Source organism: Quercus lobata, chromosome 2, assembly GCF_001633185.2.
Source record: "Quercus lobata isolate SW786 chromosome 2, ValleyOak3.0 Primary Assembly, whole genome shotgun sequence".
NCBI classification, from domain to species: Eukaryota; Viridiplantae; Streptophyta; class Magnoliopsida; order Fagales; family Fagaceae; genus Quercus; species Quercus lobata.
The window spans coordinates 58,256,981-58,276,397 of NC_044905.1; the positions used below are offsets into that span (position 1 = coordinate 58,256,981).

The 19,417-nt window shown below is 31.2% G+C and overlaps 2 protein-coding genes across 2 annotated transcripts; both read left to right on the forward strand.

Annotated features, from left to right (window-relative positions):
• The first annotated feature begins 6,326 nt into the window (after positions 1–6,326).
• LOC115967259 lies at positions 6,327–12,369 on the forward strand. The gene is made up of 7 exons (XM_031086324.1): positions 6,327–6,476; positions 7,018–7,104; positions 7,795–7,929; positions 9,465–9,626; positions 9,741–9,794; positions 10,106–10,252; positions 11,983–12,369. Exons 1-7 carry the CDS (start codon positions 6,327–6,329, stop codon positions 12,367–12,369), a joined length of 1,122 nt encoding a protein of 373 aa, XP_030942184.1.
• A 1,654-nt stretch (positions 12,370–14,023) lies between these two features.
• On the forward strand, positions 14,024–16,561 carry LOC115978101 (GDSL esterase/lipase At5g37690-like). Its single transcript, XM_031100124.1, has 6 exons — positions 14,024–14,378; positions 14,519–14,646; positions 14,777–14,903; positions 15,065–15,177; positions 15,818–16,067; positions 16,158–16,561. Exons 1-6 carry the CDS (start codon positions 14,147–14,149, stop codon positions 16,367–16,369), a joined length of 1,062 nt encoding a protein of 353 aa, XP_030955984.1. The 5' UTR covers positions 14,024–14,146; the 3' UTR covers positions 16,370–16,561.
• The last annotated feature ends 2,856 nt before the right edge of the window (positions 16,562–19,417 follow it).

The following is a 19,417-nucleotide window of genomic DNA, read 5'->3' on the forward strand; positions in this document are numbered from 1 at the left end:
TTATTGGAAAAATAGATTTGGATTTTTGCTTGTGTGTGTGAGAGAGAATGAGAGAGAGTGAGGCGAAGGAGAAAATAAAAGAAAGTGCTACGTATTGGAATGTTTGGTTTCAAATTGTTGTATTGTTTTTTTTTTTTTTTTTTTTTTTTGGGGTAGAAACATGGAGTTCATAATATTAAATAGAAATAAGTCTGTTATAAATTCTGCCCTCTTTATCATGGTCTATCAAGTCCTCCACCACTATAGGCTAGTAAGTTACAAACACTTTTACACCCCCACCCCCCAAGTTGGGGAAAAATCCTGATTCCCTGTGTGTGAATTAAAATTAAAATATATAACTATCGAGCAATAGCAATATTATGGAAACAAAAAAAATTCAGCAAGCACCACATAAACACAACCACACAAGAACACCAAATCTTACGTAGAAAACCTTCTAGTGTAGAGGGAAAAACCACGAAACAGCTCCAAAAAATATCCACTATGAAATAGAGATTACAACTATCAAGTTTATACTAAACTTGAGTCCACTATAAATTGGATATACAACAAATGAATCTCAAGGAGTATATACAATCTCACCACAAAGTCTGAAACAAAATCTTCCTCTAAATACTCCAACTTTCCATGTTTGTAACACTCAAAAACTCCATGAGAATTCCACCAATTTATCTTCCTTGTGTGTAACTTGAGCAAAGAAAAATGTATCTTTTTTCTTTTTCACTCTCTCACACTGTGTTTCTCTCTATCTCTTCACACGGACTGTACCTCTCAAGTGGCTGAATATCTCTGTGTTTTTGCTCACTCTAGAACTCACAAAAAATGGCCGAAACTCTCTATTTAAGCTCTCTGTTTCTGCTTCAGTTCACCACAAGGCCAAATGGCCTTTTCTTCTTTCTTTTCCTTCTTTTCTCCTCAATGTGTCTCACACACTTGCTCCGCTTTACATTAAACCAAAAGCTGACTTTGAAGCTTGAGGAAGCAAGCTCATTAAGAGGCATGACTGACTTGAAGACTTTTGGAAGCAAGCTCATAAATGAGCTTTGACAATACATGTGGGCTGGAATCCAAAGGTGTCACGTGCACCAACACCCCGACCCAACCCAAAGTAAAAAAGTTAAAAAAATTAAAATAAAATGGAAATGGAATAGCCACTCTTGATAGTTTAGTAAATGTAAAAAGAAAAAAAGAAAAAGAATTAGAGGTATTTTTAAAACCCTGTGCTCATCTTTTTAACAAAGGTGACAAAGTTCGTCCAGATTGTTGTATTGGTTTTTTTTTTTTTTTTGGTGAAAAGGATAATACAGTAATAAAGAAACTAACTGCCTTCCAAAACAGAGGCTACATCACGAAAATAAATAGTTCAAGCAGAATCTAAATTAAGAAGAAAGGCTACATCAGATGGGGGATCCATAAAAATGGTAAAATCCTGAGCTAGAGAAACTCCCCTGCGTGCCAGCGCATCGGCACACTTGTTTGTCTCTCTGTAGCAGTGTTGAATACGCACCAAAGGAATCTTCTTCATCCCTTCTTTGCAGTCAGCTACTAAAATGCCAACACCATTTGGGTTCTCCATATCTTTCTTCAAGAGTTCAATGACAAGTTTTGCATCAAGTTCAAACACAACCGCTGGAACTTTAAGAGATATACAGAGCCAAATACCATCCCTTAAAGCCCAAAGCTCCGCTGCAACACTGGTAGCACAGCCAATTGCTCTAGCGTATCCTTTCACCCACTCACCATTTGCATTACGGATCAATCCACCTCCTCCAACCAGGCCGGGGTTTCCCATGGATGATCCATCCGAATTCAATTTCATCCAACTAAAAGGGGGGGGCAGCCACCTTACCTGGATTTTTGTTTTAGCTTTAACATGCTTCTCAGTGATCCCCAAATACGCCATTTCAGCAGCTTTGGCCATTGTCTCGGCCTTTAAATCTTTTTGTGCGGCTGACTTCCCAAACACTAGATTATTCCTATGGAGCCAAAGAACCCAAATAGCAATGGGAAATATAATAGCCCAGTCTAAATCAGTAGCATTACAATGCCGCATAGATTTGCAATTAATTCTTAGCCACACCATAAGCTGAGTATCATAAAAAGAAGCAGCAGAGCACGGGGGAGAGAAGGAGTTCCAGAAGGATTGAGCCATAGGACAATCTCTTAAAGCATGGATAATCGTTTCAGGGGCAGAATTACAAGCCGGACACAAAGGGGAAGATTGTTGTATTGTTGAATTGCGAATTTTTTTTCTAAATAACAATAAATATTAAAAAATTTAGTTAGTTATTACGTTTCAAAACAATGTTGAAAACTAGCATCTCGAGTATCTAAAACTCGAGTTCTAAGATAAAACTCGAATTTTTAAGTCTCGATTTGTAAAAGGATCAGGGCTAAAGTGAGAAAAAATCGACGTAAAAATCGAGTTTTAAAGACTCGATTTCCATAAATTGCATAGAAACGCCGCTATAAGGCTCCCTAAACCTGGTACTTATAAAAATTTTTAAGGAAAACGCCGCTATAGGGATTTAAGACGTCACTGTAAGGCTTAAAAACGCCACTATAGGTGAATTTTTTTTTGCATGAAACTCAAGTCTTAAAGACTTGAGATCTATGTGGCATTTTCACACTCACTAGGCGAGTCTTTTGGACTCGATTTCTAATATGGATCTCGAATTTCTAAAACTCGAGATGTTACTTTTCTTAAATCTTTCAAACCGTTCTTAACTTACTATTTTGAATCAGTATTCACATCTGTTCTACACAAAACCTCGTTGAATTGCTAGATATTGTGTTTTGTATCTAAGCTAAAGAAAGTCCTAGGATGAAAAGGAAAATAAAATAAATCAAAGATATAAAAAAAAAAAAATTATTTTCTTTATGTCAGTACTTTCCATTTTCTAGTTAATCTTTTCAGTTTTTTTTTTAAATGGATTTAAAAAAAAAAATTAAAATGCTTAGGTGCCTTTTTTAAATATTTAATTTTATATTATTATATTAGCCATGTGTATGCCAACAAGACAAACTATTTGTCATGTAGGCATTTTCTATTAGTAAGTTAACGACATGGACCAAATTAACTGTAACTTAAAAATAACAGGAACCAACTTGACTACTACTAAAATGCAGGGACCAAATTGATCGTGACCCAAAATGTAAGGACCAAATTGATCGTCACCCCAAAATGTAAGAACCAAAATGGTGTTTTTGCCTAAATTATATTTTGAAACAAGCAAGATGAAGGAGTTACTTTTTTATTTTTCTTTCTTTCCCCCCTGAATGACCTCATTTTGAAGTCGGGCAAAACAGAAACGTATCTAACCATTTAGCCTGAAGCATGTTTTTGGCAAAATTATAGCATTAAAAATGGTAGTAATATAATATAATTATTCAAGAAAAATATTTTTTGGCTATTTGAATTCCGTGACACATTTGTAATTTATTATGGTAATACATTATACATATTACGCACATTTAAAGATTAAGATACACTATACCTTCTTCAGTCAAAAAAAGGATTAGGATACCAAAAAAAAAGATTTAATGGAGTATTTAAATTTAAAGGAGCTAATAATGGCATTTAAGTACATATTATTAAAGGATTTATTATAATGGTGGAATTTATAGTGTGCATTTAAGAACCTTTTTACTTATTATTGACACACATGGGAAAAGTATTAACATGTGCAAATAATTATCTGACACATGGCATTATTTTTCCATATCATGCCAAATGGATGAAGGAAGTTACAAAAGATGACACGTGATTGCCATATGCATTGTTAAAGGGGCAAGTGTTATCATTTTGTGCATCCACTAATTTCGTAATCCAATTTTTATAATTAGATGTTTTACACAAAATCATGATAATAAATATGATTGGTGCCACTTCAATAATACAATAAATTAAAATTTTCATAAAGTGTAAGATAAAAATTTTATTTAGAAAATGTTAACGAGTGCTCTTAGGGTATTGGTTAATAATCTATTTAAAGAAAGTTTTTATGGGAAATGAAAAAAAAGTAATTAATATTTTGATAATTTTTTTTATTTTCCATAAAAGTGATATCAAAACTTTCTTAAAATGGATTATTAATGAGTGCCCTTAGCATGACCCTTTTATTTATTAATTTTGGAAAAAAGACTTTATTTTGGACATCTCAAAATGAAATAGAGGACCAACAATTTAGGATAAAGGGAGTATTTAATTAATAGTTTTGTTATTAGTGGCCCATCAATTAATGTAGTAGAAAATTTATAGTATCCTAGATTCCTACTAAGATAAATGTGATTGGTATTACTTCAATAATATTAAATTAATATTAATTTATATTATTGTGATTAATGACTCATCAATTTTCCAATTAATGTAGTAGAATTTATAGTATATATCCTAGATTCCTGCTAGAATAATTGTGTTTGGTGTCACTTCAATGATAAAATAAATGAATATTAATATTTATTAATTGCTTTTTTCTTTTCCCATAAAAATTTTAAAAAATATTTCATAAACCAATGCCCTTAGGAAATTTATTAATTTTTCCCTAAAATAATTGTTACCAATAATAAGTTGGCTTATTTTATTTTTGGAAAAAGTAAATAAATGTCTTAAGGGCATTAGTTTAGGAAATATTTTTAGAAACATTTTATGGGAAAAAAAAAAAAAAAAAAAAAAAAAAAAAAAAAAAAACTATTTTTTATAGCTTTTTATATTTATTTTTTTTTATGAAAGTAGTATCAAAAATTTTCTAAAATGGCCCATTAACAAAGGTCCTAATGGCACCCATTAACCAAACCCTTTATTTTAAGCCACCCTAATTTTTTTTTTAAGAACATTTTAAAGCCACACTAATCAAAGCTACATTAGGATACACCATACATTTAATATGATAGATTTATTATTATTATTTTGAATGTGGATAATATGATAATTACACTGTGTCAATTATTTCATTTCTATATTGCAATAAAATAAAGACATATTAACTAATTAAAAAAAACTAATTAATATAATAATATGCATATTTTTATATTCATATTATGTAAATTTTTAGTTTAAAATATAAACATATGATAAAGGGTATAAGTATTCATAAATAATTAAGGTAAATAATTAGGTGTATTAATTTGATAAAGACAAACATGACTTCTATCCAATGCATTAGTGTACTGGACATAAACTTAACCTGAAAGACATCTATAAATTAATGAAGGAGAGTTGGAACTCCTTCATTAAAGACATCTATATTTTAAGGAAATATATCCTCGTTATACTTATAATAAGTTTGAGGTATTTGTTTCCTAACTTATAGTTTGGGTGGTACCTCCAACTCTCTTTGAGGGATAGTCGGAGCTCAAATCTCTATGGGTATGTACTCCTTTAAGTTTCTAAGAGAGAGTTTCACACACATATACATTTAGATTAGGTTATAGTAGAATTTTTCTTTTGTATCAAAGAATTATATCTTAGAAAAAAAAAATCTAAGGAGGACATTATTTAAATATCTATATATATATATATATATATATAAAAGTTGATTTTTTTTTAAACCAAAAATATAGGAGGGAGAAAAGATTTTTGAAAAGTTAAGGGTCCGTTTGGTCATAGTTTTCAAAAATTGTTGTTTAAAAAGATGTGAAAACTGTGATTTAAAAAGTATTGTTGAAAAACGTGTTTTTAGTGTGAATAAAACAAAAAAAATGTGTTTGATATCATGGTTTAAATAACATTTTTCAGTGTTCAAAAAATATAAAATATGTGTTTGGTATGTGTGTTTTGAATGATAAAAAAAGCTGACGAAAGTACAAAATAAATATATTTTAAATCAGGAGAGAGAACAAGGCTGACCAAAACATTTTAAAAAAAACTTACCAAAGTACAAAAAAGCTGACCTGAGCACTAGTGTTTGTTGTTTAAAATAATTACGAAATTGCCACTGAGCACTAGTCCTTGTTGTTTAAAAACTGTCCAGAGGTGATTTCAAAAATGGGTTTTTTAACATTGGTTTTTGAACAATATTTTTCAAACAACAAGGAACAGGACTGATACACCAAACACATTTTTTTGGTTTTTGGACACTAGTGTTCAATGTTCAAACACTGAACACTAGTTTTTAAACATGGTGACCAAACGGCGCCTAAGGAGGCCATGGCCCCCTAGCCTCCCTCCGCCCTGATCCAATCATCGACAACTGTGCAACGTTTCATTAAGAATTAATATTATCCTTCTCTAGGTCAAACTAGCCTATATATGTCTCATGGTTTCTTGATATTCTCCTTGTGTTTAGTTTGTTTGTTTGTTTGAGATAGAGAAAGAGAAAGAGAGTATGGGAAAAAGAATTACTCTAATATTTTTGTTTGTGATAACCTTTCTTGTTTTGAGTAGTGTAGATGTGAAAACTAAAGCTATACAAAATTTATCAGAAGTCGACAGGAAATTGATGGTTCTGAACAAGCCAGCAATCAAAAGTATTAAGGTATATTTTTCTACTAACTTTCTTCTATCCTCTTATAATAACAAGTATAAACACTTTCATACATTAAAAAAACACACAAGTCTAAACACACTGTAATTCTCTGTGTCCATGTATTCAACACATCAAAACTAATCCATGCGTGTTCTTATTGTGTTAAGAGGAAAATAAATTTAAATTTTAGATATATTTCTAAAGTCTTGGATAGTATTTATTTATTTTGAAAATATAAAATAAACATAAAGTATGCCTATAAATAAATAAAATCTACCTAATGATGTATATTAATAAACTGTTGTCTCTCCACTGTGTCATATTCTAATTTTTCAAGCATTGCTAGTGTGTCCCGTGTTGTGTTAGTGTCATTGAATCTAATTGTAAACAGATTGTCACGTCATTTAAAATTTTAAATGACATATCATTAGATACATCGTGCACTACTAAATTTGTAATATTTAATCTAAACCGTAAGTGGATCCATTTTAAATAGAAAGGATATCAATGCTATTAACCATGTATTGCTAAGCATTTATGGTTCTTCTAGAGTGAAGATGGAGATATTATTGATTGTGTTGACATCTACAAGCAACCCGCTTTTGATCACCCTGCATTAAGGAACCATATAATTCAGGTATATTTACTTTCATAACCTTATTATCTCTCCGTATAAGAGATTATTTATTTAAAACATCTGTGTATGTGTTTTCTGATGATGCTACAAAATGTAATTTATGAATCCCATTGTGAAGTTATAATTGGAACTCTAGGCATTTTTAAATTCTTAATTCCTTCAATGCACTTCTAGAATTAGACCCAACTATATATACTATTCATTTTATTTCTCTGCTCGTCCCCAATACTTTACTAAACTTGCATGCATACTCACTATATAGGGACAAAATGGGCTTCTACCCTTTTGGGGCAAATTAATTAGCCTTTTGCCCTTCTTCCCAAACTAAATAGGGATATACCCTTCTTTTGAAAATCAAGTTTTTCAAAATCGATTTAAACCCTATAGTGACGTTTTCAAGGACCTATAGTGACGTTTATAAAAAAAATTGCCTATAACTCGATTTCATGGATATCAAGTTACAAAACATCACTATAAGTTTTTAAAATGTCACTATAAGTCCTTAAAAACGTCACTATAGTGTTCCAGAATTTTTTTTTTTTAACTCGATTTTGAGAAACTCGATTTTCAAAAGAGGGGCATTTCCCTATTTAGTTTGGGAAGAAGGGCAAAAGGCTAATTCATTTGCCCAAAAAGGGCAGAAGCCCATTTTGTCCCACTATATAGTATAATGCTTCATGTAATTTGCAGATGAAACCGAATAATAGTTTTCCATTTGACACTACCATTAGTGTTAAAAACGAGTCATCTCTGCAAGTGTTGTCTCAAACTTGGCACAAAAGTGGAAGTTGTCCAAAGGGAACCATATTCCCATTCGTAGAATTAGTAGGCAAGAATTATTAAGTGCTACTTCCCTCGAGCACTTTGGATTTTGGAAGGGAAGGACCACGGACTTCCACTATTGTAAATTCAACAAATGACAAAAGTAGTGGCAATAACGGCAGCAAAATCCAAGTCTTTCCTCCACCCAACCACTCGGTAATTATACTTTATAAGAGCCTAATAATAGATATATTTGTTTTGTCATAGACTTCATTTAGATATGCACTTGTGCTAATGGACACAAGCACAACACAATTGAATTACACATGTTTTTTTACATGTTGGATTAAATATAATTTACTATCATAAACACTCCATTTTGTGAATAATTTTAAATTACAAGAAAAAAAATTAAACATTTTATAGATGTAATGGTTATACACAAAAAGTTAATGAGTGTTGTACACTTTGTTTGTTTCAGCATTAATGTTTTCTGGAAAATAATTCATTTTCCAAAGAGCAATTTCTAGAGAACTATCTCATTTTTCGGTATTTGGTAACGACCTTGAAAATGAGCTTGAGAATGTTTTCTAGTGTTTGGTATACAATTTTTTTTTTATATTTATTATATAATTTAAAACATGTGTATTATGTAAACCAACTAATATAATCAATATAAATAAATAAATAACCAAGAATGAATTTGAAATTCAAAGCAAAGAATTGAGATTTTGGTAGAGAGGAATGAAATAATTACCACTGCAAATTTGTTCTCTTTTGCAAGTTGGAGCTATTGACAGATCAGTGAGTGGAAAAAAAAATAATCAGAGAACTGTGTTATAAAGGGGAAGAGAGAGAGAGAGAGAGAGAGAGAGAGAGAGATCTATGGAAAAGGAGAGACCAAAATTAATGACAGGGAAGATGTGAGGAGAGAAAAAGTAAAGGGAAGAGAGAAAAAGTGAGAGAGCTTACCGTGAGAGAGAGCTTGTTTTCCAAAAAAAAATATTTGGAAAACAAACTATAGAAAATAAGTCTTATTTTTATTAAGATTTTCCGTTGACTAAAGATAGTTTTCCGTTGACCAGTTTTTTGTGTGCTACTAAACACTGAAAAATGTGGAAAACTATCTTTATAGAAGGTTTTCCAACGAAACAAATAGAGCGGTAATATAAACAAAAATTTTCAATAGATGTAACTTGATTTTGACCATATATATACTAGATCTAAACATCGATGCATCAACATATTTAGTGATTAGTTGATAATTTTTTTTTTTTATAAAGGTTTTCCATTGAAGATTAACTCATGGGGAAATTATGCATTATTTTTCAAAGGTTTCTTCCCAAATTCACCCAAAAAGATTTTGTCACCATGTGTATTCTTATGTTGCCCACCGCAAATAAAAAAAAGGAATCTAACATGCAAGTTTGTTCCAAAATATTTCGTGATTTCTAATCAAAATATTTTTAAAAAAAATATTTCGGGATTTTTTAATTTTAATTAATTTAATTTTTGCATTTAGTTAATAAAAATTTTCATGTTGAGATTGGTCCTACTTTTAAATTCAGCTTAATTGTTTAGTGATGCTTGTGAACCAGGCGGCATATCTTTTTACAAAAGGATATGGTTTTGTGGGTGCTAGAGGAGTTATAAATGTCTGGAATCCAAGAGTTGATTCGCCCGATGAATACACTACTGCTCAAATTTGGATTAAAAATGGCCCTAACGATGGTTTTGAAAGTATTGAAGCAGGATGGATGGTTGGTTCATTAAACAAAGCGTTAACCCTATTTTCTAATAGATATGTAAAGTGCATAGTATTAGTTACATTTTTTTTTCTCAAAATTTGGTAATATCGTTTCCTCTTTTTCTAGGTCAACCCAAAGTTATTTAGTGATTCACAACCTCGATTATATATACGATGGACTGTAAGTACATTTTTGCTAAGCCAAAGAGGGGAAATGGCAACTCAATTATATTTTTGATACTTTATGTGTGGGTTTTCATAAAGAGGCATGTAACTCAATTGATATATTTTGGTGTTTTCAATTGAGACTATCCAAATTCGAATCTCTTCTCCTCCATTATAACTATCAAATTTATCAAAACAAAAATTGTGAGTTTTCAATATACAACAAATGGAAGTATAAAAAACCAACAATCTTAGTTTTCTTCTAGAAACTAATATTAATTAGTTAGGAATAGATTTTAATTTATTCTTTTTAATTTTTTTGCTTAGATGGATGCGTACCAGAAGACAGGTTGCATTAATCTCATTTGCTCTGGGTTTGTACAAATCAACCCAAGGTACGAATTAGGTGCACCTATTCAACCTACATCACAAGAACGAGGAAAACAATATGAGGTCCAAATCCAAATTTACCAGGTAATGAAAATATGAATCTCTCTCTCCCCAACATCGTGTGCTATATTGTGTCCTCCAACATCATGTACTATATTGTGTCCTAGAAGTTATGGTTGCTCCAATTATCTTCATCTCCTTGCAATAAGTGGTTACTCTCTCTTGCTAAGAGGTTGTTATCTTTTAATAAAGATTTTTATATGGATTCCTCACACCTTCTTGAAAAAGAATGGGGAAAAAAGAGGTTAAAAAAAACCATAATATATGTTAAATATTAGCAACGCGATGTGTTATATCATGTTGTGTATGCTAGAGTAGATGCGGAAGAGGAAGCATAGAGGAGGAACACTGAGAACACAAGGGTTACGTGGTTCAGCCTTACGGCCTACATCCACAGAGGAATCTCTTAAGGGCTACATCTTTATTATCTGAGAGTGTAATACAATAACCTCTTGTTACAATGAACCCTAACATGAGTATATATAGACGACTAAACCCTAGACTACTAGTACAAGCAGGAATGGGCTTGGGCCTATTACATTGGGCTAATATATCTAATATATATCTCTAACAATATATATAAACACACTAATTAGTAACTAATGCAATGCATGAAAAAGTTTTGACATAATATGATTTTTTTCTATCTTTTATTTTATGTCTAAATATGAAATTTGATAGTTATAAGAGTTATTAACTGACATTTACTATAATTGTGTTTGTATATGAAACTATATGGAGTTTTTTTAACCATTTAAAGAAAATATAATGTGTTAAGATTCTAATATATGGTTTAGATATGAATAGAATTCAAATTCAATTATATATTAAAATAGTGATGTGTAAAATTTTGATATGGCAAACTTATGTGGCACAATATTATGAAATTAACCAAAAGTCAAATTGCTTCAATTTTATATATGGATTCTAGCCTACAAAATAAATAAAAAATAAAAAAAATCAAGTTCTGTAAATTTAACAGTATAAATTTTTTATATGCCTTTATTAAAGGTTTTTTATTCGATTCATCAAACTCTCCTTAAAAAAACAGGAAAAGGTGATGAAAATTCAAAGAAACCATAATAAAAACTACAAAAGGAGATAAAAAAACTGGAATATGAAAGCCTCTTCAAAAGTAATAATATAAATAAATTTTTATATGCGGCTTTGATTATTCAACATGGCCTCTACAATTGACAACCCATACAAGAAAATTTGAATATTTATGGGGGAATACATCAGTTAGTTGCATTAGAAATTCTAAAATGCAAAGAAGGTGAACAAAAAAAAAAAAATTCAAAGGAATACATAAGAAATAGTGGTGAAAATCGAGAAGCGTGCTAAAGTTGGGTAATGGAATAATTATAAAGTGATAACTCACATCTTGAATCTATGGCTTGCATATTATAAAGAAAAGAATAATTTTGAGGAATGAATAAAATTATTTGATAAAAAAGATTGAGTTGATTCAAATTGATAAAATCAAAAAATATAGAAAAATACCAGAAATAACATTAATTGAAATGGAAAATGAGACATGTGAATTAAAGGATTAACAGAAGACAGAAAGTATGACGTCAAATATAATAAAATTGTGAAAAATAATACATGTGATCAACTCTAATTAATTTGTTAAGAATACGTAGTAGATCCTAAAAAATTTGGGACTAGGATTTTTTTTTTTTTTTTTTTTGAGTAGATGATGATGATGATGATATTTAATTGTTTGTATAAAATCCAATGTTTTGCTTTAGTTACCAGAAACCAGAAAATGGTGGCTAGTATATGGAGAAGACAAGGTGATAGGGTATTGGCCCTATGAAATCTTCAATCATTTGCAAAGGAAAGCCAGAATAGTTCAATGGGGAGGGGATGTTAATAGCAAAAACATCAAGGGAGTTAAACCCCACACTACAACAGCCATGGGGAGTGGAAATTATGCATATGGTTTGTGGGGATCAGCATGTTACATTGATAGACTTAGAATCGTGGATTATAACCTCCTTACGAAGTACCCTATATGGGTACGTAGTAATGCCGAGGAACCCAATTGCTACACTGCTCTTAATTACCAAAAGAGTCTTGCAATTGAGCCTGTGTTCTACTTTGGAGGGCCTGGTGGAGGTCTTTTTTGTCCATGAGAAGTGAAAACTACAAGATTTATTGATGCCAACAATTTTTTAGCAATAAATAAATATTTAAAAAAAAAAAAAATATATATATATATATATAACCCTCTAAAATTTAGTTGATGCCTTCCACGTAAAAGGTGAGGATAGTTTTGCTTGGTTTGAGTAGTGTAGATATCAGAGCTGAAGCTAGAAAAACTTAAATTATTAGAAATCAATAGAAAATTGAAGCTTCTCAACAAGGCAGCAATCAAAAGTATTAATGTTTTTTTTTCCCTACTAAACGCTCCACTATCCTCCTCTACAAAGAAGCAAAGACACTGCGGATTCAATTAACTCAATTGGTAAAAAAATTTATTGTCAAATGAAAGATATAGGATTCAAACCCCTCTATATCAAAAAGCAACTGATACTTTGGCTTGATGATAAAAAGCAATTATCATTGAGCAGTTACTATAGAATGAAATTTTGTTGTACCTATTTAAAAAAATAAAAATAAAAAACGAAAAAAGACACTCCAAAACTTTAAGTGTGTCCGTGTTCAAATCGTAAAGGAAAACTCCTACATGCATGTTCTTATTGTGTTAGGAGGAAAATAATATTTAAATTTTGATTTTAGATAAATTTCTAAAGATTTGGATAATTATTATTTATTTTAAAAACTTAAAATAAACATAAATTATGCCTGTAATGACTATACATGACATTTGAACACTATGACATCTAAAATTGAAATCCTTAATAGGAAATATCTTATTTATACAATTTTTTTTTTTTAATTTTTTTAGATTAGAGGGTGTACCTCAAAGCAAATCATACCTCACAGCAGAACGTGCCACGTGGCATAGATAATGAATGTCAATAGGTCATACCTAAGAGGGAAAATAGGTCAAATTTTCTATAAAAATTATAAACTAGAAAATTTTGACATATTTCTCTTCATATCTGCAGTACATACATTGTAAATTATCTAAATTCGAAAAAGATATAAACCACTGATTAAAAACGAGTATTTTGAAGATTAATCATATTGAGAAAGGACAAAAAATTTCAGGAAGAAAAAAAATTTGACTCAAGTGATTCAAACTTCTTATCTTGTTAGTCTAGGATGGAATGCCTTACATTTTCGTCTTCTCATGTTCTCTTAATCAAATTTCAATTGTGTTCAATTTTTTTTTTCTTTTTTTAACATTATTTTTCAAAATATTGTAGATGAATATATATATATATATATATATATATATACATTGAGAATCGTAGATGAATATTTTCATTATGTGGTCTAGCGTGATAGGCCAATAGATCATAGTTGCGTCACTTGTGTGTCAATCTGATATGATGCTTTCGCTAGAAATGAGATTGAGCTTTTAGAACTTAGAAGCAGTTGGATACTTGTAAGCCAATTCATTCAAATGCTTACTGTTAAAGGACAGTTTTGCCTTTTAGAAGTAACTAGAAACATTTCATTGCCATTTTCACGCCAAGTGCAAAACCTAACAAAGCCAACTTCGATGACTTAATGAGGTGAGTTGCAGTTGCAGAGTTGGCCAACTCCTAGAGAGACACTCCTAGACCATAAATTGCACTCAACAAAACGTTTCAGGCCATTTAAAGCTTACACCTATTGCATAAACTATGGTTTTGAAAATTGTCACCTAATATGTGCAAACTTGGAGAACTGGACATGACTTAAAATGATCGTGCACCATTTCTGAACATACTATAAATCCACGTTACCGACTGCCACTCCTTTTAAAAAACCCACAAGTGAGACTAAAGTGAAATTAAGATGGCCATGCCAAGGCTAGCTTTTGCTGCATTGATTTTTGCAGCCACAGCATCCATGGCATCAGCAGCATCACCAGTCACATTTATCTTTGGTGACTCATTAACAGAAGTTGGAAACAACAATTATCTGCAATCTCTTGCAAAATCAAATTTCCCTTTTTATGGGATTGATTATGTTGGTGGCCAGGCCACTGGGAGGTTCACAAATGGGAGGACTATTGGTGATATCGTTTGTATGTTAATTACCCCTAAATTACAATGCCCATCTTTTCCTTTTTCTTTCTTTGCTTGATTTCTCTGAATTGCATTGAAGCTTTTTATGCAACTTGATGTTGTCTTCCACTAATGGTATCTTTTTTTATAAATTTTGTAGCGGAAAAACTTGGGATTTCTTCACCACCACCTTATCTTTCTTTGTCGCAAAATGATGATGCAGTCCTTAAAGGGGTTAATTATGCATCCGGCGGAGCAGGAATTCTCAATGACACTGGACTTTATTTTGTAATAACACATTCTTTTAAAAACGATTTATTTTTGCTTTCGAATTGACTAGACAACTTTTATTTAATTTCCTCATTTACAGTATTGACCATTTTCCCAAATATTCTTGATCTTGTTTTCTGCAATGTAGATTCAGAGATTATCCTTTGATGATCAGATCAAATACTTTGAGAAGACTAAGGAAACAATGAAGAAAAAAATAGGGGAAGTGGCAGCAAACAAGCTATGCAATGAAGCCATGTACTTCATTGGAATTGGTAATTACTCCAGCATTGCTGAGTATTATAGCACTTCCCCATGTTTGGCAATTTCTATTAAAACTACTATTCACAGAAGCAAGAAACTAAAGTGAATAACAATTAAAGCAATTCAAATCTTCAACTAAAAAATTATTATCTTTTTTAAACTGATTTTGCAGGAAGCAATGACTATGTCAACAATTTCTTGCAGCCCTTTTTACCAGATGGTCAACAATACACATCCGACGAGTTTACGGACCTCTTAATCTCCACCCTGGACAAACAACTTTCGGTAAAAAGTTTTATCATCCCCATTAATTTATTTATCTGGCCTCTTAAAAGCGTATAAGAGACATGAATGTGGAATCACTTGCATTGAGAAAAAAATGGAACAATCTATCAGAAAGGCTTCATAGGAGTAGTTTCTTGAAAGTTTGTAGTACATAATTATAATGTAATGTTCTTCTTCAAAGTTGTGTGAAATTGCCTGCATGTCACAACCACTGACCAATCTTATCACCTACAAGGAAGTTTTAAAATAGAGTTTTGCTATTCTTTATAGGTAAAGTGTTTAATCCTTGGCTGTTTTATGTTAGTCTTTAAATCTAAAAAGAATAAGAACACTTACATGGTGCATTTCTTAACATTTTGGCCAAGATTGATCATAAATATGATGGAGAGAATTATTCCACAATTATTAGTCACTATAAAGTATAAACCATTATTTTTTCAAGATATCAAAAATATGGTGGTTTTGATTCAAAACTGTTGAATATAAGGATGACTTATAAATTTCTCACAAAATTAAGCTAGTAGGAAATAGTAACACTGAATTAATCTATTTCGAATATAACGACCATAACTATCATTACTTTAATAAGTCAAATTTACAATTTAGTGATATATGAGAACCTGAACTTGCATGTGTTAAGAGGCTCTACCAACTCGGTGCACGAAAGATGGTCTTTCATGGTCTTAGCCCTCTAGGCTGCATTCCTTCTCAGAGGGTGAAATCAAAGAAAGGCGAATGCTTGAAGAGAGTCAATCAATGGGCTCTGGACTTCAACTCCGGTGTACAAAAGCTATTCGCCTCTCTCAGCCAGCACCTTCCAAATGCAGAACTAATATTTGCAGATACATACGCAGCAGTTCTAGACTTGATCGATAATCCTAGTAAATATGGTAAATCCAATACTCTCTTTTCAGCCTCAAAACATACTAGTTTGACAATGTAAACAATGTCTTAAACATCATTCTTTTCTTCTTCTGCAGGTTTTAAGGTTTCTAATACATCGTGTTGCAACGTAGACTCATCCATTGGAGGGCTATGCCTGCCTAACTCGAAGTTATGTAGTAATCGCAGTGACTATGTATTCTGGGATGCATTCCACCCCTCGGACAAAGCAAATGCAATACTTGCTGAAGAATTCTTCTCCCTCCTGTTTTCTGCTGCTCCATCCATTGCACCTACTCCCTCAAATTGATCATATATCAATAGTAAAAATACCCTAAATGCATACGGTTGATGTATCCCTATTAATTATTTAGCAAAGCCAAGGAAAAGTTTGTTTCCAGCTATGTCTTGTCGAAACACAAGCTTCTCCGATAATTGTATCTAAAATATTGAGTGAGCACAATATTAGCAATACAAAATAGTATTTGAGTAATAGAAATCATTGAAACTCTTTGGCAGACGATTAAGGAATCCTGTGGAATTATCATTGATACTGCAAAGCTTGTGTCTGCTATTTGTTGAGTAAATTATTGAAATACTAAAAGTTACTATTATTAATGAAGGTTATCTGTACCGGCTCCGGTTAATTTTGAAGTTAACTTTCAAAATCTGGAGGATTCCATGTTATGATTGCAAATTTTTCTTGTCAATCCTGCAGGTTAGACTTTACAAAGTCTCATATCCTATACTCAAACCAACAAGGAAGCAGGTAGCCAATGATTTGGTGATTAGTTATCATGAGTTTGAATTCTTGGGCGGATATTGCAGAAATCCTAAGAATCCTTTCCTTAAAGAAAGATAAGTTTTCATCTTATATTGTTTCACTCATCACTACAAGTGCTTCATCTTATAAAAACAGAAGACATGTTGAAGCAAAGCAAATGTAGCAAGACCAAGACTTTTCTCTGACAGGGGGACTAAAGGTATTACTGAAGTGATAAGTGAAACTCAAAAAATAAAAATAAAAACAAAATAAGGCATATTTCCTCCTTAGAGTTTCTGACTGTGATTAATTGAGTCATGAGCCTTCCCAATGTGATATATGAATATCAAGAAGGAATGGCAATTGTACAATTATTTCCAAATGCTGCTGTGTCAGGATCAGACTACTGAGGAAGGGTGACTGAGAAGTGAGCAATGAGATGACAAAAAGCTAGTAGATTCATTAAAATTGAGTAGGTTTGAGTAGATTCATTAGTGAAATGTTAACAGGCGCCGTAAGGTGCTCGTTAAGGATGATTTATTGTGGGTCTATCAAATAAAAAATTGATATAAATTGATAAGGAAATTGAAATATTACTGAAGTGACAAATAGAACTCAAAAAGTTAGTTTTATTGGCTCTACACCCTACACTCTATAAAACTGATCAAAAATCTAACATAAAGTGAAATGATTTGACATAAAACTACTTCAAAATGGGCCCTTACAATACCCGTTAACACCACCCTTAATGTATATTGAAAAAAAAAAAAAAAAAAAGACATATTTCCTGGTTAAAGTTTTTGTTTGTAATTAATTGAGTCATGGGCCCTTCCTAATGTGATATATGAATATCAAGAAGGAATGGCAATTGTACAATTTTTTCTGAATACAGCTTTGTCAGGATCAGACTATTGAGGAGATGTGATTGAGAAGTGAGCAGTGAGATGACAAAAAGCTAATAGGTTCATTAAAATTAAGTAGGTTTGAGTAGATTCATTAGTGAAATGTTAATAGGCACCATAAAGTGCTCATTAAGGATGATTTATTGTGGGGTTCACCTAATAAAAAATTGGTATAAATTGATGAGCAGAATAAAAATATTATTAAAGTGATAAGTGGAACTCAAAAAACAAAAAAATAAGGCATATTTCCTCGTTAAAGTTTTTGACCGAAATTAATTGAGTCAAGGGCCCTCCCCAATGTGATTTCTGAATATCAATAAGGAATGGCAATTGTACAATTTTTTTTCTGAATACAACTATGTTAGGATCAGACAACTGAGGAAAGGTGATTGAGAAGTGAGCAATGAGATGACAAAAAGCTAATAGATTCATTACAATTGAGTAGGTTTGAGTAAATTCATTAGGGGAATGTTAACAAGCACCGTAAAGTGCTCATTAAGGATGATTTATTGTACCTAATAAAAAATTGATATAAATTGATGAGATGGCTAAAAATATTACTTAAGTGATAAGTGGAACTCAAAAAAAACAAAAACAATAAACAATAAACAAAAACAAAAACAAAACAAATAAGGCATATTTCCTTGTTAAAGAATCTGACCGTAATTAATTGAGTCATTGGCCCTCCCCAATGTGATATATGAATATCAAGAATGGAATGGAAATTGTACAATTTTTTCCTAAATATGGTTGTGCTGTGTTAGGATCAAGCTACTAAGGAGAGGTGACTGAAAAGTGAACAATGAGGGGATTGAAAATATTACTGACGTGACAAGTGGAACTTAAAAAGTTAATTTTATAAGCTCTACACCGGTACACCCTATAAAGCTAGTAAAAAATCTGGCATAAAGCAAAGGTGCTCGTTAATACTACCCAATTGATAATAGTGAAAATTTTCAAAGCTGGTCTTGTGGCTTTTCCCTACAAGTTGAGAAGGTTTTTTAATCTATCTTGGTATTCTTGTGTGTAATTGATTCATTAGTTTGAGATATTTGCATGGTAATTTTAGTTAGAATATTTTTGGGATTTTTAGAAGTTTTGAGTATATTGTACTTTTCTTACCTTTGACATAGTGCAGCTACAATGCCTGCCCTAAACCACAAAATTAAACGGTGTCCCCCTTAACTATTTATAATAAGCATTGTTCCCATTATTTATATAATTTTTTTAAAATTACGTGAAAGTTTCAAATTTCTATTTGACAATTTGGAAATAATAATATTTTTTTGGGGATAAAGTTGTATTAGCATCATCCAATTGGAACAAGAGAATGGAATAAAATAAAAAATAAAAAAATAATACCTTTAGAATATTCTTCTCTTCTTTTTTTTTGAGAGTGTTTTAATAGAAGAAATGAAAAATTCACTCTCTTATTTGAAAGTTTAAGTGAAGTGAAATAGAATGGATAGAAGAGAATATTCATTAGTCATTCATCTCTATCTTTTTAAAATCTCAAATTTTCATTTCTCAAAAATTCGAAAGGATGGAATTAAATTTAATAAATTTTTACTAAAACTCCCAAAATACCGCTATATATTTAACTTTTTATTTTAAAATAAGCGTCTAATAATAATATTATCATAAAATAATTCTATTCATTTCCCTCTATGTCACTCCCTAACAAGACTAATTA